Source organism: Poromitra crassiceps, assembly GCF_964638095.1.
Source record: "Poromitra crassiceps genome assembly, chromosome: 4".
NCBI classification, from domain to species: Eukaryota; Metazoa; Chordata; class Actinopteri; order Beryciformes; family Melamphaidae; genus Poromitra; species Poromitra crassiceps.
Window position 1 is genome coordinate 1569453 of NC_139626.1, and position 23403 is coordinate 1592855.

At 48.4% G+C, this 23403-nt stretch overlaps 1 protein-coding gene across 1 annotated transcript in view; it reads left to right on the forward strand.

Annotated features, from left to right (window-relative positions):
• Positions 1-23403, forward strand: part of kcnh4b (potassium voltage-gated channel, subfamily H (eag-related), member 4b) — a gene marked incomplete at both ends in the record, with an annotated part of 95504 nt that overhangs the window by 62780 nt on the left and 9321 nt on the right. The window contains 4 exons of the mRNA XM_083635483.1: positions 1105-1299; positions 1833-2032; positions 2808-3057; positions 7040-7254. Coding sequence (XP_083491609.1) covers positions 1105-1299; positions 1833-2032; positions 2808-3057; positions 7040-7254 — 860 coding nt within the window. The remainder of the gene's footprint in view (positions 1-1104; positions 1300-1832; positions 2033-2807; positions 3058-7039; positions 7255-23403) is intronic.

Consider the following 23403-nt stretch of genomic DNA (forward strand, 5'->3'; position numbering starts at 1 on the left):
TCTGGTCCAGTCTGCAGCTCTGTCTGAATTAAACATCTGGTCCAGTCTGCAGCTCTGTCTGAATTAAACATCTGGTCCAGTCTGCAGCTCTGTCTGAATTAAACATGTGGTCCAGTCTGCAGCTCTGTCTGAATTAAACATCTGGTCCAGTCTGCAGCTCTGTCTGAATTAAACATCTTGTCCAGTCTGCAGCTCTGTCTGAATTAAACATCTGGTCCAGTCTGCAGCTCTGTCTGAATTAAACATGTGGTCCAGTCTGCAGCTCTGTCTGAATTAAACATGTGGTCCAGTCTGCAGCTCTGTCTGAATTAAACATCTGGTCCAGTCTGCAGCTCTGTCTGAATTAAACATGTGGTCCAGTCTGTAGCTCTGTCTGAATTAAACATCTTGTCCAGTCTGCAGCTCTGTCTGAATTAAACATCTGGTCCAGTCTGTAGTTCTGTCTGAATTAAACATGTGGTCCAGTCTGCAGCTCTGTCTGAATTAAACATGTGGTCCAGTCTGCAGCTCTGTCTGAATTAAACATGTGGTCCAGTCTGCAGCTCTGTCTGAATTAAACATGTGGTCCAGTCTGCAGCTCTGTCTGAATTAAACATCTGGTCCAGTCTGCAGCTCTGTCTGAATTAAACATGTGGTCCAGTCTGCAGCTCTGTCTGAATTAAACATCTGGTCCAGTCTGCAGCTCTGTCTGAATTAAACATGTGGTCCAGTCTGCAGCTCTGTCTGTATATTCGGGGAGGTTAGGTCAGACCTGCTAATTAACACTTGGGCCTTATTTATCCCTAGAGGAGTGAATCTCATTCTCTCTGTCCCGCAGCCTCCTGACTCTGACATTCTCTATCTCTCTCTCTCTCTCTCTCTCTCACACACACACACACACACACACACACACACACACACACACACACACACACACACAACCATTCTCTCGCATGCACACACACACACAAACACTCTCTTTTTCTTTCTCAGGCCATAGTTATCCGTTTGCCTTTACCCTCTAACTCTCAAGTGACAGCAGATATGCAGACAGAGACTGAGACAAATAGAGAACATGAACTTTAACCTTTGAACTTTCTCTCATGCTCTTCCTCCTCATCGCAGGATGGCTGCACGAGCTGGGCAAACGTCTGGAAACGCCGTACGCCAACAGCACGGTGGGCGGCCCGTCGGTGCGCAGCTCCTACATCGCTGCCCTCTACTTCACCCTCAGCAGCCTGACCAGTGTGGGCTTTGGCAATGTCTGTGCCAACACCGATGCCGAGAAGATCTTCTCCATCTGCACCATGCTCATCGGCGGTACGTCCGACACCGGGGTCCCTCTCCCCCCGGCTTCCTGGCACATTGCTGCCTCCGGTTGGCACACAGAGCGGCAAATTCAGCAGGAAGTGGGTTGGATGATTTGGCTGGCCTCTAAGACGCAGCTTTTGCTGTTATTTTAGACCAATAAACGGATTATTCAAGCTGAGTGGCAGCCATTATTGGTGCAACTACCCAGAAGATATGTATTTGTTCTGTGTTTATTAGAGCTGTGATAGCTGTGTCGAGCTGTGATCTTGTGTGGATCTGCTGGATCACTGATAACATGTTGTGGATGTTAATGGTAATTAGTTCTCTAATTGATAATTATTATTAATATTACACTTACTGAGGTGTACAAAGAAGATAGACACCATTTGAACATTAGCTGGAATAGAAGTTGAACATTTGAAATTCAGCAAACTTCTGGGGGGGGGGAATCCATCGCGGATATATATGCAGCACCTTGGAATTAAATTAGTTTTATCCTTCACTCTCTTTCAACCTATTTATTTGCATTTCCTCTCACACAGCACTGATGCACGCGGTGGTCTTCGGTAACGTGACGGCCATCATCCAGCGGATGTACTCGCGGCGTTCGCTGTACCACACGCGCATGAAGGATCTTAAGGACTTTATCCGTGTCCACCGGCTGCCCCAGCAGCTCAAACAGCGCATGCTGGAATACTTCCAGACCACCTGGTCTGTCAACAACGGTATAGATGCCAACGAGGTAGGAGTCCATATCAGTGTTCTTGTGATAAACTGCTGTCTTCCCTAAAAAAAAAACGTGTGAACTTTATTTGTTAAGTTTATTGAAGGAAAACCCCTTGAGATGAATCATCTCTTTTTGCAACAACAATATAATAACAAGAACTTCAAAGTAACGTCATCGTATTTGAGTCATAGTATTTGAGCTATGAGCCACGTTGTTCTAACCATCCAAATCTGTGAACTCACATTCTGTTTGCTTCTGTGGATCCGTCTGGACTCTGAGCTGTGCACAGTCATTTCAGTGGGTGGAAGTAGAACCAGTCCTTCAGCCAATCAGCGTCGGATCCAGTCAAATCTAAACTTCTTTTCTGCAGAGAAACTCCGCTGTTGCACACTCCTGTTCTTGTTTAATTGTTGTTATTGACTTATGGCTGTGTAAACCCGTTACTGCTCGAGCCAGAGAGCTATGGAGGCGGCCATTACTGTTTTGCCAGCCACGTTCCTGATTGGCCGGTTACGCTGTCAACTACGAGGCAGGTCCCTGAATGGCCCGTCCAGGTTGTGGATTGTGAAAAGGCCCGCCCCCGGGCCAGAGGCCAGACGGTCTCGCAGAACCAAACCCAAAAATGTGAGTTCACGTGATCGGATGGTTTACCAGGCTAACGTTGTTCCACAAGTGATGATGCAAAAACCTTTGCTGCTGTAAAAACTGTTGGAATTGAACCAGTGACAACACAGTCTATTCCATCATTTTCCAATCAATGTCACACCTTCCAACTGTCACGCATGCCCAGCTCCTCCATGACTTCCCTGATGAGCTGCGTGCCGACATCGCCATGCACCTGAATAAGGACATCCTCCAGCTGCCTGTGTTTGAGGGGGCCAGTCGCGGCTGCCTGCGCTCGCTCTCCCTTCACATCAAAACCTCCTTCTGCGCCCCTGGAGAGTACCTGATCCGCCAGGGGGATGCCCTGCACGCAGACTACTTTGTCTGCTCAGGTTCCCTGGAGGTGCTCAAAGACAACATGGTGCTGGCCATACTAGGTTGGTATTGGGCATTGTACAGGGTTATTCTATTCCTTTCACTGTGTTGAAGGTACGACTTGGGGCTTGTAGTTAGGGTAGTACATGGAATGCTCTGGTAGCGATGACTGCAGTGCTAAGATTATAATGATTTAATAAATCATATATATGCATGGTTGCAAAACTATGTTAGACTTAAATTAAAATGAGGAAAACACACAACCAGAAACACATACCCTGTAATTCTCTTCTTTCACTTTCACCCTCCAATCATGTGAAAGAGTGTCCACAGGTGTGTGTATGATGCAGGGAGGGGGAGTGTCTCACTCCACAGGTGTGTGTATGATGCAGGGAGGAGGAGTGTCTCACTCCACAGGTGTGTGTATAGGCTCGTTTGAGATGAGCAAATTCTGCGCAGATTCGACCAGCGCCTTGCTTGCCCCGTTGCATGATGGTTAGAAAGTTGTCCAACTTGCTCCGTCCTGCCCGACTGCGTGAGTCACGTGACTCTCGCGAGAGCGAGGCGGGCGCAGATTTGGAGCGAGGCGCCGCAGTTGCTCCCCACCAACTGCGCCCGACTGCGGATGACAAAGGATGACGAGAAACGCATGAAGCTGAGCGCCCATTGGTTCAACACAGGTGCATCACAAACCCACAGTGAAGTGTAGAAACTTCAATTTTATATCTATTCCAAGCTGTCACTCCATATTTTACATAAATACCACCTGGAATGCCTACATTAAAATTAAAATAAGGAATCTGAAGGGCTGTGTTATTTGAGCAGTGAGTGTGGGTGGCGCTAATGCATGTTTTAATTTGTTTACAAACCGCTGTTAAACAAAATTGTAGAAGAAGAAAAGCAGCAGGAAGTGTGCCGTCGGGGGTGTTCGACTTGTTGACGCCTCACCTGACTGTGCTCGCCTGCTCTCGTCTGCTTTCCAGGCGAGGCGGCAGTCATCTCAAACGAGCCTATTGATGCAGGGAGGGGGAGTGTCTCACTCCACAGGTGTGTGTATGATGCAGGGAGGGGGAGTGTCTCACTCCACAGGTGTGTGTATGATGCAGGGAGGAGGAGTGCCTCACTCCACAGGTGTGTGTATGATGCAGGGAGGGGGAGTGTCTCACTCCACAGGTGTGTGTATGATGCAGGGAGGGGGAGTGTCTCACTCCACAGGTGTGTGTATGATGCAGGGAGGAGGAGTGCCTCACTCCACAGGTGTGTGTATGATGCAGGGAGGGGGAGTGTCTCACTCCACAGGTGTGTGTATGATGCAGGGAGGAGGAGTGTCTCACTCCACAGGTGTGTGTATGATGCAGGGAGGAGGAGTGCCTCACTCCACAGGTGTGTGTATGATGCAGGGAGGGGGAGTGCCTCACTCCACAGGTGTGTGTATGATGCAGGGAGGGGGAGTGTCTCACTCCACAGGTGTGTGTATGATGCAGGGAGGGGGAGTGTCTCACTCCACAGGTGTGTGTATGATGCAGGGAGGGGGAGTGCCTCACTCCACAGGTGTGTGTATGATGCAGGGAGGGGGAGTGTCTCACTCCACAGGTGTGTGTATGATGCAGGGAGGGGGAGTGTCTCACTCCACAGGTGTGTGTATGATGCAGGGAGGGGGAGTGCCTCACTCCACAGGTGTGTGTATGATGCAGGGAGGAGGAGTGCCTCACTCCACAGGTGTGTGTATGATGCAGGGAGGAGGAGTGCCTCACTCCACAGGTGTGTGTATGATGCAGGGAGGGGGAGTGTCTCACTCCACAGGTGTGTGTATGATGCAGGGAGGAGGAGTGTCTCACTCCACAGGTGTGTGTATGATGCAGGGAGGAGGAGTGCCTCACTCCACAGGTGTGTGTATGATGCAGGGAGGGGGAGTGTCTCACTCCACAGGTGTGTGTATGATGCAGGGAGGAGGAGTGTCTCACTCCACAGGTGTGTGTATGATGCAGGGAGGAGGAGTGTCTCACTCCACAGGTGTGTGTATGATGCAGGGAGGGGGAGTGTCTCACTCCACAGGTGTGTGTATGATGCAGGGAGGAGGAGTGTCTCACTCCACAGGTGTGTGTATGATGCAGGGAGGGGGAGTGTCTCACTCCACAGGTGTGTGTATGATGCAGGGAGGGGGAGTGTCTCACTCCACAGGTGTGTGTATGATGCAGGGAGGAGGAGTGTCTCACTCCACAGGTGTGTGTATGATGCAGGGAGGAGGAGTGCCTCACTCCACAGGTGTGTGTATGATGCAGGGAGGGGGAGTGTCTCACTCCACAGGTGTGTGTATGATGCAGGGAGGAGGAGTGTCTCACTCCACAGGTGTGTGTATGATGCAGGGAGGAGGAGTGTCTCACTCCACAGGTGTGTGTATGATGCAGGGAGGGGGAGTGTCTCACTCCACAGGTGTGTGTATGATGCAGGGAGGAGGAGTGTCTCACTCCACAGGTGTGTGTATGATGCAGGGAGGGGGAGTGTCTCACTCCACAGGTGTGTGTATGATGCAGGGAGGGGGAGTGTCTCACTCCACAGGTGTGTGTATGATGCAGGGAGGAGGAGTGTCTCACTCCACAGGTGTGTGTATGATGCAGGGAGGAGGAGTGTCTCACTCCACAGGTGTGTGTATGATGCAGGGAGGAGGAGTGTCTCACTCCACAGGTGTGTGTATGATGCAGGGAGGAGGAGTGTCTCACTCCACAGGTGTGTGTATGATGCAGGGAGGGGGAGTGTCTCACTCCACAGGTGTGTGTATGATGCAGGGAGGAGGAGTGTCTCACTCCACAGGTGTGTGTATGATGCAGGGAGGAGGAGTGTCTCACTCCACAGGTGTGTGTATGATGCAGGGAGGGGGAGTGTCTCACTCCACAGGTGTGTGTATGATGCAGGGAGGAGGAGTGTCTCACTCCACAGGTGTGTGTATGATGCAGGGAGGAGGAGTGTCTCACTCCACAGGTGTGTGTATGATGCAGGGAGGGGGAGTGTCTCACTCCACAGGTGTGTGTATGATGCAGGGAGGAGGAGTGTCTCACTCCACAGGTGTGTGTATGATGCAGGGAGGAGGAGTGCCTCACTCCACAGGTGTGTGTATGATGCAGGGAGGAGGAGTGTCTCACTCCACAGGTGTGTGTATGATGCAGGGAGGAGGAGTGTCTCACTCCACAGGTGTGTGTATGATGCAGGGAGGAGGAGTGTCTCACTCCACAGGTGTGTGTATGATGCAGGGAGGGGGAGTGTCTCACTCCACAGGTGTGTGTATGATGCAGGGAGGGGGAGTGTCTCACTCCACAGGTGTGTGTATGATGCAGGGAGGGGGAGTGTCTCACTCCACAGGTGTGTGTATGATGCAGGGAGGGTCATTTCAGTGTAGTTGAGCCCTCCCTGCTACTGTCTTGAGCAGGATGAGAGCGATAGGGGTGTGATGCAACAAGGGTTGTGACCTGAATATGATGAATATGTCTCAACGGCACGGTGGCTCAGTGGTTAACGCTGTTGCCTCACAGCAAGAAGGTCCCGGGTTTGAACCCCGGTCCGTCCCAGGTCCTTTCTGTGTGGAGTTTGCATGTTCTCCCCGTGTTCGTGTGGGTTTTTCTCTGGGTGCTCTGGTTTCCTCCCACCATCAAAGAAAGACATGTATGTTAGGGTTAATACTCCTGTCAGTGCCCCTGACCAAGGCAATGGCAAAAATAACTGGAGTTGGTCCCCGGGCGCTGCACTGCGGCTGCCCACTGCTCCTAGTTCTAGGAAGGTTCCTAGTAGAGGATGAATTTCCCCATGGGGATAAATAAATGATAACTTAACTTAACTAACTTAATAACATGAGTTGTGCCACAAAACAATAACAAGAAAACAAAACAAATCTGTTTTAGCGTACTTTGGATACCAAATTGTTATGACAATTCCAAACTCTACTTCAAGTTTTTCCCCCCAACTTCTTATGTGAGAACATACATAATATAGATTAACAGTATAACCAAGATGCGCCACCACTTTTTCCTATTATTTTAACTTTGAATGTAGGAAAGGGGGACCTGATTGGGTCGGATCTGCCCAACACAGACCAGGTGATCAAGACCAATGCTGACGTGAAGGCTCTGACCTATTGCGACCTGCAGTACATCAGCGTGCGCGGCCTGAAGGAGGTGCTGGAGCTCTACCCCGAGTACGCCAGCGTCTTCACCTCCGACATCCACCACAACCTCACCTACAACCTGCGCGAGGGCACCCAGGACCAGGTACCACACACAGACAAGTGTGTTTTAAGACATGTCATTGGAGTTGCTTATTGCTATAGTGCCTTTCACTACACTCTCTAACTCCTAACTTAACCCAAAACCTAACTCAGTACATGCTTAATTAACCTGGAGGGTCACAGGTTCGAGCCCCCGTGTTACCTTCGGCTTGGTCAGATGTACAGGCACAGACACAATTATCCGTGTCTGTGGGTGGAACGCCGAATGGGTATAATGTGTCCTGGTCGCTGCACTAGTGCCTCCTCTGGTCAGTTTGGGAGCCTTTTCGGGGGGGGGGAGTGGAACTTGGGGGAATAGTGTGAGCCTCCCACACACTATGTCCTGCCAGTGAAACTCCTCGCTGACAGGTGGCTGGCGATTTCACATGTGTCGGAGGAAGCATGTGCTAGTCTACAACTCTAGCTAGATCGGCAGAGGGGTGGAGCCTCCAAGGCCGTTGCTCCATGGTCGGGACAGCTTAGCAGGGGGAATTGGCGAAGTACAATTTGGGAGAAAAATGGGGGGAAATCAGCGAGAGAGAGACACAGAGAGAGAGAGAGACAGAGAGAGACACAGAGAGAGACAGAGAGACAGAGAGACACAGAGAGAGAGAGAGAGAGAGACACACACACACAGAGAGACAGAGAGAAGAAGAAGAATGCTCCTTTTTCATCTCAATTCATCTTAGTTTGACACATGAAGGATGAAACAGTTCATTACCATCGTGTGTATTCTGCTCTGTCTGGTTGAGGGAACACAGCATCATGTGTATTCTGCTCTGTCTGGTTGAGGGAACACAGCTTCATGTGTATTCTGCTCTGTCTGGTTGAGGGAACACAGCTTCATGTGTATTCTGCTCTGTCTGGTTGAGGGAACACAGCTTCATGTGTATTCTGCTCTGTCTGGCTGAGGGAACACAGCTTCATGTGTATTCTGCTCTGTCTGGTTGAGGGAACACAGCTTCATGTGTATTCTGCTCTGTCTGGTTGAGGGAACACAGCATCATGTGTATTCTGCTCTGTCTGGTTGAGGGAACACAGCTTCATGTGTATTCTGCTCTGTCTGGTTGAGGGAACACAGCTTCATGTGTATTCTGCTCTGTCTGGTTGAGGGAACACAGCTTCATGTGTATTCTGCTCTGTCTGGTTGAGGGAACACAGCATCATGTGTATTCTGCTCTGTCTGGTTGAGGGAACACAGCTTCATGTGTATTCTGCTCTGTCTGGTTGAGGGAACACAGCATCATGTGTATTCTGCTCTGTCTGGTTGAGGGAACACAGCTTCATGTGTATTCTGCTCTGTCTGGTTGAGGGAACACAGCTTCATGTGTATTCTGCTCTGTCTGGTTGAGGGAACACAGCTTCATGTGTATTCTGCTCTGTCTGGTTGAGGGAACACAGCTTCATGTGTATTCTGCTCTGTCTGGCTGAGGGAACACAGCTTCATGTGTATTCTGCTCTGTCTGGCTGAGGGAACACAGCATCATGTGTATTCTGCTCTGTCTGGCTGAGGGAACACAGCTTCATGTGTATTCTGCTCTGTCTGGTTGAGGGAACACAGCTTCATGTGTATTCTGCTCTGTCTGGTTGAGGGAACACAGCTTCATGTGTATTCTGCTCTGTCTGGTTGAGGGAACACAGCTTCATGTGTATTCTGCTCTGTCTGGTTGAGGGAACACAGCTTCATGTGTATTCTGCTCTGTCTGGTTGAGGGAACACAGCTTCATGTGTATTCTGCTCTGTCTGGTTGAGGGAACACAGCTTCATGTGTATTCTGCTCTGTCTGGTTGAGGGAACACAGCTTCATGTGTATTCTGCTCTGTCTGGTTGAGGGAACACAGCTTCATGTGTATTCTGCTCTGTCTGGCTGAGGGAACACAGCTTCATGTGTATTCTGCTCTGTCTGGCTGAGGGAACACAGCATCATGTGTATTCTGCTCTGTCTGGCTGAGGGAACACAGCTTCATGTGTATTCTGCTCTGTCTGGTTGAGGGAACACAGCTTCATGTGTATTCTGCTCTGTCTGGTTGAGGGAACACAGCTTCATGTGTATTCTGCTCTGTCTGGTTGAGGGAACACAGCTTCATGTGTATTCTGCTCTGTCTGGTTGAGGGAACACAGCTTCATGTGTATTCTGCTCTGTCTGGCTGAGGGAACACAGCTTCATGTGTATTCTGCTCTGTCTGGTTGAGGGAACACAGCTTCATGTGTATTCTGCTCTGTCTGGTTGAGGGAACACAGCTTCATGTGTATTCTGCTCTGTCTGGTTGAGGGAACACAGCTTCATGTGTATTCTGCTCTGTCTGGTTGAGGGAACACAGCTTCATGTGTATTCTGCTCTGTCTGGCTGAGGGAACACAGCTTCATGTGTATTCTGCTCTGTCTGGCTGAGGGAACACAGCATCATGTGTATTCTGCTCTGTCTGGCTGAGGGAACACAGCTTCATGTGTATTCTGCTCTGTCTGGTTGAGGGAACACAGCTTCATGTGTATTCTGCTCTGTCTGGTTGAGGGAACACAGCTTCATGTGTATTCTGCTCTGTCTGGTTGAGGGAACACAGCTTCATGTGTATTCTGCTCTGTCTGGTTGAGGGAACACAGCTTCATGTGTATTCTGCTCTGTCTGGCTGAGGGAACACAGCTTCATGTGTATTCTGCTCTGTCTGGCTGAGGGAACACAGCTTCATGTGTATTCTGCTCTGTCTGGCTGAGGGAACACAGCATCATGTGTATTCTGCTCTGTCTGGTTGAGGGAACACAGCTTCATGTGTATTCTGCTCTGTCTGGTTGAGGGAACACAGCTTCATGTGTATTCTGCTCTGTCTGGTTGAGGGAACACAGCTTCATGTGTATTCTGCTCTGTCTGGTTGAGGGAACACAGCATCATGTGTATTCTGCTCTGTCTGGTTGAGGGAACACAGCTTCATGTGTATTCTGCTCTGTCTGGTTGAGGGAACACAGCATCATGTGTATTCTGCTCTGTCTGGCTGAGGGAACACAGCTTCATGTGTATTCTGCTCTGTCTGGCTGAGGGAACACAGCTTCATGTGTATTCTGCTCTGTCTGGCTGAGGGAACACAGCTTCATGTGTATTCTGCTCTGTCTGGTTGAGGGAACACAGCTTCATGTGTATTCTGCTCTGTCTGGTTGAGGGAACACAGCATCATGTGTATTCTGCTCTGTCTGGTTGAGGGAACACAGCTTCATGAGGGAACACAGCTTCATGTGTATTCTGCTCTGTCTGGTTGAGGGAACACAGCTTCATGTGTATTCTGCTCTGTCTGGCTGAGGGAACACAGCTTCATGTGTATTCTGCTCTGTCTGGCTGAGGGAACACAGCTTCATGTGTATTCTGCTCTGTCTGGCTGAGGGAACACAGCATCATGTGTATTCTGCTCTGTCTGGCTGAGGGAACACAGCTTCATGTGTATTCTGCTCTGTCTGGTTGAGGGAACACAGCATCATGTGTATTCTGCTCTGTCTGGCTGAGGGAACACAGCATCATGTGTATTCTGCTCTGTCTGGTTGAGGGAACACAGCATCATGTGTATTCTGCTCTGTCTGGCTGAGGGAACACAGCTTCATGTGTATTCTGCTCTGTCTGGTTGAGGGAACACAGCATCATGTGTATTCTGCTCTGTCTGGTTGAGGGAACACAGCTTCATGTGTATTCTGCTCTGTCTGGCTGAGGGAACACAGCTTCATGTGTATTCTGCTCTGTCTGGTTGAGGGAACACAGCTTCATGTGTATTCTGCTCTGTCTGGTTGAGGGAACACAGCTTCATGTGTATTCTGCTCTGTCTGGTTGAGGGAACACAGCTTCATGTGTATTCTGCTCTGTCTGGCTGAGGGAACACAGCTTCATGTGTATTCTGCTCTGTCTGGCTGAGGGAACACAGCTTCATGTGTATTCTGCTCTGTCTGGCTGAGGGAACACAGCTTCATGTGTATTCTGCTCTGTCTGGTTGAGGGAACACAGCATCATGTGTATTCTGCTCTGTCTGGTTGAGGGAACACAGCTTCATGTGTATTCTGCTCTGTCTGGCTGAGGGAACACAGCTTCATGTGTATTCTGCTCTGTCTGGTTGAGGGAACACAGCTTCATGTGTATTCTGCTCTGTCTGGTTGAGGGAACACAGCTTCATGTGTATTCTGCTCTGTCTGGTTGAGGGAACACAGCATCATGTGTATTCTGCTCTGTCTGGTTGAGGGAACACAGCATCATGTGTATTCTGCTCTGTCTGGTTGAGGGAACACAGCATCATGTGTATTCTGCTCTGTCTGGTTGAGGGAACACAGCTTCATGTGTATTCTGCTCTGTCTGGTTGAGGGAACACAGCTTCATGTGTATTCTGCTCTGTCTGGTTGAGGGAACACAGCTTCATGTGTATTCTGCTCTGTCTGGTTGAGGGAACACAGCATCATGTGTATTCTGCTCTGTCTGGCTGAGGGAACACAGCTTCATGTGTATTCTGCTCTGTCTGGTTGAGGGAACACAGCTTCATGTGTATTCTGCTCTGTCTGGTTGAGGGAACACAGCTTCATGTGTATTCTGCTCTGTCTGGTTGAGGGAACACAGCTTCATGTGTATTCTGCTCTGTCTGGTTGAGGGAACACAGCTTCATGTGTATTCTGCTCTGTCTGGTTGAGGGAACACAGCTTCATGTGTATTCTGCTCTGTCTGGTTGAGGGAACACAGCTTCATGTGTATTCTGCTCTGTCTGGTTGAGGGAACACAGCATCATGTGTATTCTGCTCTGTCTGGCTGAGGGAACACAGCTTCATGTGTATTCTGCTCTGTCTGGTTGAGGGAACACAGCTTCATGTGTATTCTGCTCTGTCTGGTTGAGGGAACACAGCTTCATGTGTATTCTGCTCTGTCTGGCTGAGGGAACACAGCTTCATGTGTATTCTGCTCTGTCTGGCTGAGGGAACACAGCTTCATGTGTATTCTGCTCTGTCTGGTTGAGGGAACACAGCTTCATGTGTATTCTGCTCTGTCTGGTTGAGGGAACACAGCTTCATGTGTATTCTGCTCTGTCTGGTTGAGGGAACACAGCTTCATGTGTATTCTGCTCTGTCTGGTTGAGGGAACACAGCATCATGTGTATTCTGCTCTGTCTGGCTGAGGGAACACAGCTTCATGTGTATTCTGCTCTGTCTGGTTGAGGGAACACAGCTTCATGTGTATTCTGCTCTGTCTGGTTGAGGGAACACAGCTTCATGTGTATTCTGCTCTGTCTGGTTGAGGGAACACTGCATCATGTGTATTCTGCTCTGTCTGGTTGAGGGAACACAGCTTCATGTGTATTCTGCTCTGTCTGGTTGAGGGAACACAGCATCATGTGTATTCTGCTCTGTCTGGCTGAGGGAACACAGCTTCATGTGTATTCTGCTCTGTCTGGCTGAGGGAACACAGCTTCATGTGTATTCTGCTCTGTCTGGCTGAGGGAACACAGCTTCATGTGTATTCTGCTCTGTCTGGCTGAGGGAACACAGCATCATGTGTATTCTGCTCTGTCTGGTTGAGGGAACACAGCTTCATGTGTATTCTGCTCTGTCTGGTTGAGGGAACACAGCATCATGTGTATTCTGCTCTGTCTGGCTGAGGGAACACAGCTTCATGTGTATTCTGCTCTGTCTGGCTGAGGGAACACAGCTTCATGTGTATTCTGCTCTGTCTGGTTGAGGGAACACAGCTTCATGTGTATTCTGCTCTGTCTGGTTGAGGGAACACAGCATCATGTGTATTCTGCTCTGTCTGGCTGAGGGAACACAGCTTCATGTGTATTCTGCTCTGTCTGGCTGAGGGAACACAGCATCATGTGTATTCTGCTCTGTCTGGTTGAGGGAACACAGCATCATGTGTATTCTGCTCTGTCTGGCTGAGGGAACACAGCATCATGTGTATTCTGCTCTGTCTGGTTGAGGGAACACAGCTTCATGTGTATTCTGCTCTGTCTGGTTGAGGGAACACAGCATCATGTGTATTCTGCTCTGTCTGGTTGAGGGAACACAGCTTCATGTGTATTCTGCTCTGTCTGGCTGAGGGAACACAGCTTCATGTGTATTCTGCTCTGTCTGGCTGAGGGAACACAGCTTCATGTGTATTCTGCTCTGTCTGGCTGAGGGAACACAGCATCATGTGTATTCTGCTCTGTCTGGTTGAGGGAACACAGCATCATGTGTATTCTGCTCTGTCTGGCTGAGGGAACACAGCTTCATGTGTATTCTGCTCTGTCTGGTTGAGGGAACACAGCTTCATGTGTATTCTGCTCTGTCTGGCTGAGGGAACACAGCTTCATGTGTATTCTGCTCTGTCTGGTTGAGGGAACACAGCTTCATGTGTATTCTGCTCTGTCTGGTTGAGGGAACACAGCTTCATGTGTATTCTGCTCTGTCTGGCTGAGGGAACACAGCTTCATGTGTATTCTGCTCTGTCTGGTTGAGGGAACACAGCTTCATGTGTATTCTGCTCTGTCTGGTTGAGGGAACACAGCTTCATGTGTATTCTGCTCTGTCTGGTTGAGGGAACACAGCTTCATGTGTATTCTGCTCTGTCTGGTTGAGGGAACACAGCATCATGTGTATTCTGCTCTGTCTGGCTGAGGGAACACAGCTTCATGTGTATTCTGCTCTGTCTGGTTGAGGGAACACAGCTTCATGTGTATTCTGCTCTGTCTGGTTGAGGGAACACAGCTTCATGTGTATTCTGCTCTGTCTGGCTGAGGGAACACAGCTTCATGTGTATTCTGCTCTGTCTGGCTGAGGGAACACAGCTTCATGTGTATTCTGCTCTGTCTGGTTGAGGGAACACAGCTTCATGTGTATTCTGCTCTGTCTGGTTGAGGGAACACAGCTTCATGTGTATTCTGCTCTGTCTGGTTGAGGGAACACAGCTTCATGTGTATTCTGCTCTGTCTGGTTGAGGGAACACAGCATCATGTGTATTCTGCTCTGTCTGGCTGAGGGAACACAGCTTCATGTGTATTCTGCTCTGTCTGGTTGAGGGAACACAGCTTCATGTGTATTCTGCTCTGTCTGGTTGAGGGAACACAGCTTCATGTGTATTCTGCTCTGTCTGGCTGAGGGAACACAGCTTCATGTGTATTCTGCTCTGTCTGGCTGAGGGAACACAGCTTCATGTGTATTCTGCTCTGTCTGGTTGAGGGAACACAGCTTCATGTGTATTCTGCTCTGTCTGGTTGAGGGAACACAGCTTCATGTGTATTCTGCTCTGTCTGGTTGAGGGAACACAGCTTCATGTGTATTCTGCTCTGTCTGGTTGAGGGAACACAGCATCATGTGTATTCTGCTCTGTCTGGCTGAGGGAACACAGCTTCATGTGTATTCTGCTCTGTCTGGTTGAGGGAACACAGCTTCATGTGTATTCTGCTCTGTCTGGTTGAGGGAACACAGCTTCATGTGTATTCTGCTCTGTCTGGTTGAGGGAACACTGCATCATGTGTATTCTGCTCTGTCTGGTTGAGGGAACACAGCTTCATGTGTATTCTGCTCTGTCTGGTTGAGGGAACACAGCATCATGTGTATTCTGCTCTGTCTGGCTGAGGGAACACAGCTTCATGTGTATTCTGCTCTGTCTGGTTGAGGGAACACAGCTTCATGTGTATTCTGCTCTGTCTGGTTGAGGGAACACAGCATCATGTGTATTCTGCTCTGTCTGGCTGAGGGAACACAGCATCATGTGTATTCTGCTCTGTCTGGTTGAGGGAACACAGCATCATGTGTATTCTGCTCTGTCTGGCTGAGGGAACACAGCTTCATGTGTATTCTGCTCTGTCTGGCTGAGGGAACACAGCTTCATGTGTATTCTGCTCTGTCTGGCTGAGGGAACACAGCTTCATGTGTATTCTGCTCTGTCTGGTTGAGGGAACACAGCTTCATGTGTATTCTGCTCTGTCTGGTTGAGGGAACACAGCTTCATGTGTATTCTGCTCTGTCTGGCTGAGGGAACACAGCTTCATGTGTATTCTGCTCTGTCTGGCTGAGGGAACACAGCTTCATGTGTATTCTGCTCTGTCTGGTTGAGGGAACACAGCTTCATGTGTATTCTGCTCTGTCTGGTTGAGGGAACACAGCTTCATGTGTATTCTGCTCTGTCTGGTTGAGGGAACACAGCTTCATGTGTATTCTGCTCTGTCTGGTTGAGGGAACACAGCATCATGTGTATTCTGCTCTGTCTGGCTGAGGGAACACAGCTTCATGTGTATTCTGCTCTGTCTGGTTGAGGGAACACAGCTTCATGTGTATTCTGCTCTGTCTGGTTGAGGGAACACAGCTTCATGTGTATTCTGCTCTGTCTGGTTGAGGGAACACTGCATCATGTGTATTCTGCTCTGTCTGGTTGAGGGAACACAGCTTCATGTGTATTCTGCTCTGTCTGGTTGAGGGAACACAGCATCATGTGTATTCTGCTCTGTCTGGCTGAGGGAACACAGCTTCATGTGTATTCTGCTCTGTCTGGTTGAGGGAACACAGCTTCATGTGTATTCTGCTCTGTCTGGTTGAGGGAACACAGCATCATGTGTATTCTGCTCTGTCTGGCTGAGGGAACACAGCATCATGTGTATTCTGCTCTGTCTGGTTGAGGGAACACAGCATCATGTGTATTCTGCTCTGTCTGGCTGAGGGAACACAGCTTCATGTGTATTCTGCTCTGTCTGGCTGAGGGAACACAGCTTCATGTGTATTCTGCTCTGTCTGGTTGAGGGAACACAGCTTCATGTGTATTCTGCTCTGTCTGGTTGAGGGAACACAGCTTCATGTGTATTCTGCTCTGTCTGGCTGAGGGAACACAGCTTCATGTGTATTCTGCTCTGTCTGGTTGAGGGAACACAGCTTCATGTGTATTCTGCTCTGTCTGGCTGAGGGAACACAGCATCATGTGTATTCTGCTCTGTCTGGCTGAGGGAACACAGCTTCATGTGTATTCTGCTCTGTCTGGTTGAGGGAACACAGCTTCATGTGTATTCTGCTCTGTCTGGCTGAGGGAACACAGCTTCATGTGTATTCTGCTCTGTCTGGCTGAGGGAACACAGCTTCATGTGTATTCTGCTCTGTCTGGTTGAGGGAACACAGCTTCATGTGTATTCTGCTCTGTCTGGTTGAGGGAACACAGCTTCATGTGTATTCTGCTCTGTCTGGTTGAGGGAACACAGCTTCATGTGTATTCTGCTCTGTCTGGCTGAGGGAACACAGCTTCATGTGTATTCTGCTCTGTCTGGTTGAGGGAACACAGCTTCATGTGTATTCTGCTCTGTCTGGCTGAGGGAACACAGCTTCATGTGTATTCTGCTCTGTCTGGTTGAGGGAACACTGCTCTGTCTGGTTGAGGGAACACAGCTTCATGTGTATTCTGCTCTGTCTGGCTGAGGGAACACTGCTCTGTCTGGTTGAGGGAACACAGCTTCATGAGGGAACACAGCTTCATGAGGGAACACAGCTTCATGAGGGAACACAGCTTCATGAGGGAACACAGCTTCATGTGTATTCTGAACTGGCTTTGGAAACAGAATGAACATATTTGAAGAGGTTCATTTAAAAAAAAAAGCATCATTGATTCAATTTGGCAACTATTCTTACAAAATCATTGCTTATATCAAAGAGAGGAAAGCTCACTGTGGGTTATTAAAGATGCTTAGTCATCTTTAAGACATTTTGTGCACAAAGAATGTATGTGTTAAAGATAACTTTCTGACTGCCATATGGATACAACAGAACTGAAAATGTGACCGCAGTCAGTGACTCTGATACAAGCCGGTGGATACAAGTGACACGTTGAATGTTTTTTTTGGGGTGTGGCCGGTCACGAGCACAGCGCTGTACTTCTCTCACACCATCTGCTCAGAGTTGATGCTCGAGCACAAAGCCAGGAGGAGCGTCACCACCACCATGAAGCCAGGAGGAGCGTCACCACCACCATGACAGCATGAAGGAGTGATCTGCTTCTTAACCAAGCTGCCAGGGCCCACAGCATCCACACACACACACACACACGCACGCACGCACGCACACACACACACACACACACACACACACACACTAGGGCATTCACAGACTAGTCGACTAGTCGACTAGTAAAACCACTAGTCGACACTGTGCTTAGTAGTCGACTAGTCGTTTTAGCAAAAAAAAAAAAAAAAAAAAAATTAAATCTTTAAGAAAGAACATGAGGTATTTACACGACATACATGGACTATCATATCCCATATCCCCCACAAAGAACATCAAAACACAACAAAACAAAACAAGAAAACTGTCCAAGAACAAACAAGACTATTGGACAAACAACCAAACAAAAACAATGCATTCAAAGTAAATACATAGATCTTGCCCTGTTGGCAGCTAGGAAATGCATAGCTTTAAATTGGAAAGCATCCAATCGCCCAGCTGTAGTTCACTGGTGGAATGAACTCTCAAGCTACCATACGTTGGATAACATTTACTACAAGAGCAAAAGCAGATTCTTAGACATCCCCAAAATATGGCAACCACATACAGAGTTTGACTTTAAGAACTTTTTACCCCAGTGTCATTAGGCTTATCAGGATAGGAGCTGAATGCATTGTTTTTGTTTGGTTGTTTGTCCAATAGTCTTGTTTGTTCTTGGATTATTGTGTATCTTATGCAGTTTTCTTGTTTTGTTTTGTTGTGTTTTGATGTTCTTTGTGGGGGATATGGGATATGGGATATGATAGTCCATGTATGTCGTGTAAATACCTCATGTTCTTTCTTAACACATTGAGTGCCAGCCATTTTTTCATCCTGTAGGTAAGTTGTGCCAGGTTTTTTTTTGAGGATTCTGGCTCATTTTACAAGAGCCGAGGATTATTTTCTGTTAAGAATTCATGAACACCAATCATCTAAAAATAACTAATAGAATGTGTGCTTTCTCTGTCTAAAAGAGTTAGTTTGCAGAGTTAGTAGTTATGTAGATATTAGCCGTTGAGTACAGCATGGTTTCAGAGATTTTCAGAGAGTTTGGAGATAAATGGATTTTTAGAACCACCTCACGTGCCTGTGATTATGGGTGCCCTTGTCTCCCACTCTTGCCCTTGTCTCTCTCTCTCTCTCTCTCTCTCTCTCTCTCTCTCCTCTCTCTCTCTCTCTCTCCTCTCTCTCTCTCTCTCTCTCTCTCTCCTCTCTCTCTCTCTCTCTCTCTCTCTCTCTCTCGAGAGAGAGAGAGAGAGAGAGAGAGAGAGGAGAGAGAGAGAGGGAGAGAGCGAGAGGGAGAGTTGCTTCAACTCCTCCCTCCGTGGGCGTTCTTCTTGGCTGCAGCGGCCGTCACAAGCTTGTCACCAGTCTGACAGTGCTTTGCTGCTGTCCTGTGCCTGTGGCTGCGCGGCCGCTGTTTGAGGAAGTCGGGATGGACTCGCTCGCTTCTTGGAGTTTTGGTTGAGAGAAGCTTTTGCGATTCTGGTCATATTTATGCTGCGTGTTTCAAAGTGTGTTCCACCTGTAATCTCTTATGTAAATTTGCAATCCCGCATCGCCAGCAATCAGCGCGAAAACGAAAGCGTTTTCCCCCATCCATTTTCATGAGAATGGCTGGGGTGAGAATGGCATGACAAGTTAAAAAAATGCTTGCCTTCCTCTAGTCAGGAGAGCACTGCCGCCACTTAGTGGTCGGTAAAATAGATTATACACATTCTCTTGCTCCAATAGTGATCTCGAAGATGTAAAAGTTGTTGATTGATGTCCCACCGTCAAAAAAAAAAAATGTTTATGTAAGACGAGATATCTCGGCTCTGGCACTCAAGCGTTGGATTATGTAAGACGAATTATCTCGGCTATGGCACTTAACGTGTTAAAGATTAAAAAAAAAAAAAAAAAAAAAAATTAAAAAAAAAAAAAAATTAAAAACGGTTAGTCGACTACCTTTAGGGACGACTAGTCGACTAGTAAAATTCACTAGTCGTGAATGCCCTAACACACACACACACACACACACACACACAGACAGACACACACACACACACACACACACACACACACATAGACACACACACACACACACACAGCACACACAGCCGCACATACTTAATCCTGCGTTTAAAAAGTAATCATCTACATTTGTGGTTGCATTTGAGGCATTTGCAGCTGACATTCTCATCTGGAGCAATTTGCAGTGAATCGGACAGAAAGGCCTTCATCGACCCAACATTACAAGAAACACATTAAGGGTCAAAGTCATAGAGCCATGACAAAATGATCCCGTGACCCTAGAATAATCATTTAACATCGACTAGAGCAGGAAAGTGCTTTTGTTTTTATTTTGAAATGGCATTATGCAATTTATGAGCCTTTGCAGCTGAAATGTCTCGCAATGACACTTATAATTATAGTCTCGTAGCACCAATAGAAGAGCACCACCTGACGACATTGTTATTAATCACACACCCCACAGATTGATTATGCTTATAGGGCAATAAAAGTCATACTTACCCCTTTAGCTTCTGAGAAGGGGAGCAAGCAACGGCAAAATAAGGGAGAGGAGGGTACTGTGTGTGATTTAAGATAAGGGAGAGGAGGGTACTGTGTGTGATTTAAGATAAGGGAGAGGAGGGTACTGTGTGTGATTTAAGGGGGAGAGAGGAGGGTACTGTGTGTGATTTAAGGGGGAGAGAGGAGGGTACTGTGTGTGATTTAAGATAAGGGAGAGGAGGGTACTGTGTGTGATTTAAGATAAGGGAGAGGAGGGTACTGTGTGTGATTTAAGGGGGAGAGATAAGGGAGAGGAGGGTACTGTGTGTGATTTAAGGGGGAGAGATAAGGGAGAGGAGGGTACTGTGTGTGATTTAAGGGGGAGAGATAAGGGAGAGGACGGTACTGTGTGATTTAAGGGGGAGAGATAAGGGAGAGGAGGGTACTGTGTGTGATTTAAGGGGGAGAGATAAGGGAGAGGAGGTACTGTGTGTGATTTAAGGGGGAGAGATAAGGGAGAGGAGAGTACTGTGTGTGATTTAAGGGGGAGAGATAAGGGAGAGGAGGGTACTGTGTGTGATTTAAGGGGGAGAGATAAGGGAGAGGAGGGTACTGTGTGTGATTTAAGGGGGAGAGATAAGGGAGAGGAGGGTACTGTGTGTGATTAGGGAGAGGAGGGTACTGTGTGTGATTTAAGGGGGAGAGAGGAGGGTACTGTGTGTGATTTAAGGGGGAGAGAGGAGGGTACTGTGTGTGATTTAAGGGGGGGAGATAAGGGAGAGGAGGGTACTGTGTGTGATTTAAGGGGGAGAGATAAGGGAGAGGAGAGTACTGTGTGTGATTTAAGGGGGAGAGATAAGGGAGAGGAGGTACTGTGTGTGATTTAAGGGGGAGAGATAAGGGTACTGTGTGTGATTTAAGGGGGAGAGAGGAGGGTACTGTGTGTGATTTAAGGGGGAGAGATAAGGGAGAGGAGGGTACTGTGTGTGATTTAATGGGGAGAGATAAGGGAGAGGAGGGTACTGTGTGTGATTTAAGGGAGAGAGATAAGGGAGAGGAGGTACTGTGTGTGATTTAAGGGAGAGAGATAAGGGAGAGGAGGGTACTGTGTGTGATTTAAGGGAGAGAGATAAGGGAGAGGAGGGTACTGTGTGTGATTAGGGAGAGGAGGGTACTGTGTGTGATTTAAGGGGGAGAGAGGAGGGTACTGTGTGTGATTTAAGGGGGAGAGAGGAGGGTACTGTGTGTGATTTAAGATAAGGGAGAGGAGGGTACTGTGTGTGATTTAAGGGGGGGAGATAAGGGAGAGGAGGGTACTGTGTGTGATTTAAGGGGGAGAGATAAGGGAGAGGAGGGTACTGTGTGTGATTTAAGGGGGAGAGATAAGGGAGAGGAGGGTACTGTGTGTGATTTAAGGGGGAGAGATAAGGGAGAGGAGGGTACTGTGTGTGATTTAAGGGGGAGAGATAAGGGAGAGGAGGGTACTGTGTGTGATTTAAGGGGGAGAGATAAGGGAGAGGAGGGTACTGTGTGTGATTTAAGGGGGAGAGATAAGGGAGAGGAGGGTACTGTGTGTGATTTAAGGGGGAGAGATAAGGGAGAGGAGGGTACTGTGTGTGATTTAAGGGGGAGAGATAAGGGAGAGGAGGGTACTGTGTGTGATTTAAGGGGGAGAGATAAGGGAGAGGAGGGTACTGTGTGTGATTTAAGGGGGAGAGATAAGGGAGAGGACGGTACTGTGTGTGATTTAAGGGGGAGAGATAAGGGAGAGGAGGGTACTGTGTGTGATTTAAGGGGGAGAGAGGAGGGTACTGTGTGTGATTTAAGGGGGAGAGATAAGGGAGAGGAGGGTACTGTGTGTGATTTAAGGGGGAGAGATAAGGGAGAGGAGGGTACTGTGTGTGATTTAAGGGGGAGAGATAAGGGAGAGGAGGGTACTGTGTGTGATTTAAGGGAGAGGAGGGTACTGTGTGTGATTTAAGGGGGACAGAGAGACATGAAGTATTTGTTGAGGAGACGAGACGACAGGACATTAGTGACTTCACCACCGTCCTGAAGGTCATTCTGTCACTGGGGAGCCATGAGGGGAGGCCGGCTGGAGTAATGAGCAAGGAAAGGAAAGCTAAAGGACCAGTAGCAGTGGGCTGGTGGTGTGTCGGCCTGGAGGTGTGGAGGTGTGGAGGTGTGGAGGTGTGTCGGCTTGGAGGTGTGGAGGTGTGGAGGTGTGGTGGTGTGGAGGTGTGGAGGTGTGGTGGTGTGGAGGTGTGGAGGTGTGGAGGTGTGGAGGTGCAGCAGCCAGCAGACCACCAGCCTTTCCAATGTGATGCGAGGCGCAGCCATGGTGGGAGAGCAGTGGCAGAGAGAAATGGGCAAATTTGTGGAGGTTGGAAATCAGTTGGAGGGGCTGAAAGGAGTAGAGGGGAGATACATAAAGCTTGAACACAGAAGCAGGAGAAATGGGTTTCTCCACATCTCTGTCTTTGTTCACCTGAGCAGAAATCATTTTGTGGAGGCTGCTTTTGTTTTCTGTACACAGCTGTGTGAGAGTAGCAACTGTAAGAATGAATGGCTGGAGGTCTGTCTCGTCTCGTCATGGGAGGAAATTACATTCTCTGAGATTTTCAAACCCTAGGGAAGAAAAGAGTGGTTTTCAACGAGAGCATCAGAATCAGCCAAGTACAAAAATAGCACAAGAATTTGTCTGGGTGGAATTAGACATACAATCCGCCAAATTTCAAAGTAGCCTACATACTGTGGCACTGGCACATGGTGTAAGTAAGGACACGACACGATTTCAGACGGACAAGCCCGTCTTTATTGTCACACGGTTACACATCAACACATGCACGGAGGGCCACAAACACACACATGCTGACGGTGGCCGGTGAAATTTGTCCTCTGCATTTAACCCATCCTGGCTTTGTCCTTTCCTCCGGGGGGCAGGCCAGGAGCAGTGGTCGCTTTCTCGTACAGCGCCCGGGGACCGACTTCGGATGTTGTCGTCACTGGTCGGATGACGATGACGATCTGATCTTCTGCATGTTTTTAATGGGGGGGGGGTTATATACGGAGGAACCCCCCTGGGGGAGCACGGGGAGAACATGCAAACTCCACACAGACAGAAAGGCCCTTACGACGAGATACCCCACATGGGCAGTAGGCACTGAAGATATGGGGGGGAACACAACCACAGTGCCCGCAGTGTCCCAGGCGAGAATCGAACTCAGGACCTTCTGACTGCGAGGCGACAGCTCTACCACTGAGCCACCGTGCTCCCCTACCACACACAAAGTGCAAAATGATAGTGAAAGACAGGCTGTACATATCATCTATCTATCTATCTATCTATCTATTATTATTATTATTATTATTATTATATATAATAATAAAGGAAGCAATGTTTGGTTTGTTTAAATTTTTGTCCCACTGATGATGTCATAGGCATTGTGACATCACTGATGATATCATAGGCATGGTGGTGACATCATCAGTGATGTCATAAGAGCAATGGTGATGTCATCAATGATGCGAAAGTTTGAGAAATATGCACTGCACATGCCAATAGGGCAGGCCGGTACCCTAGTTCTTTAAACCTACACTCCAACACTCCTTGAATAAAGATGTAAGAAGAATGTAAGACTACAAACACTCTGGGTTGCACTCTGGCTCCAGAACATACAAATCCATGGAGGCACAAGCATGCACACTT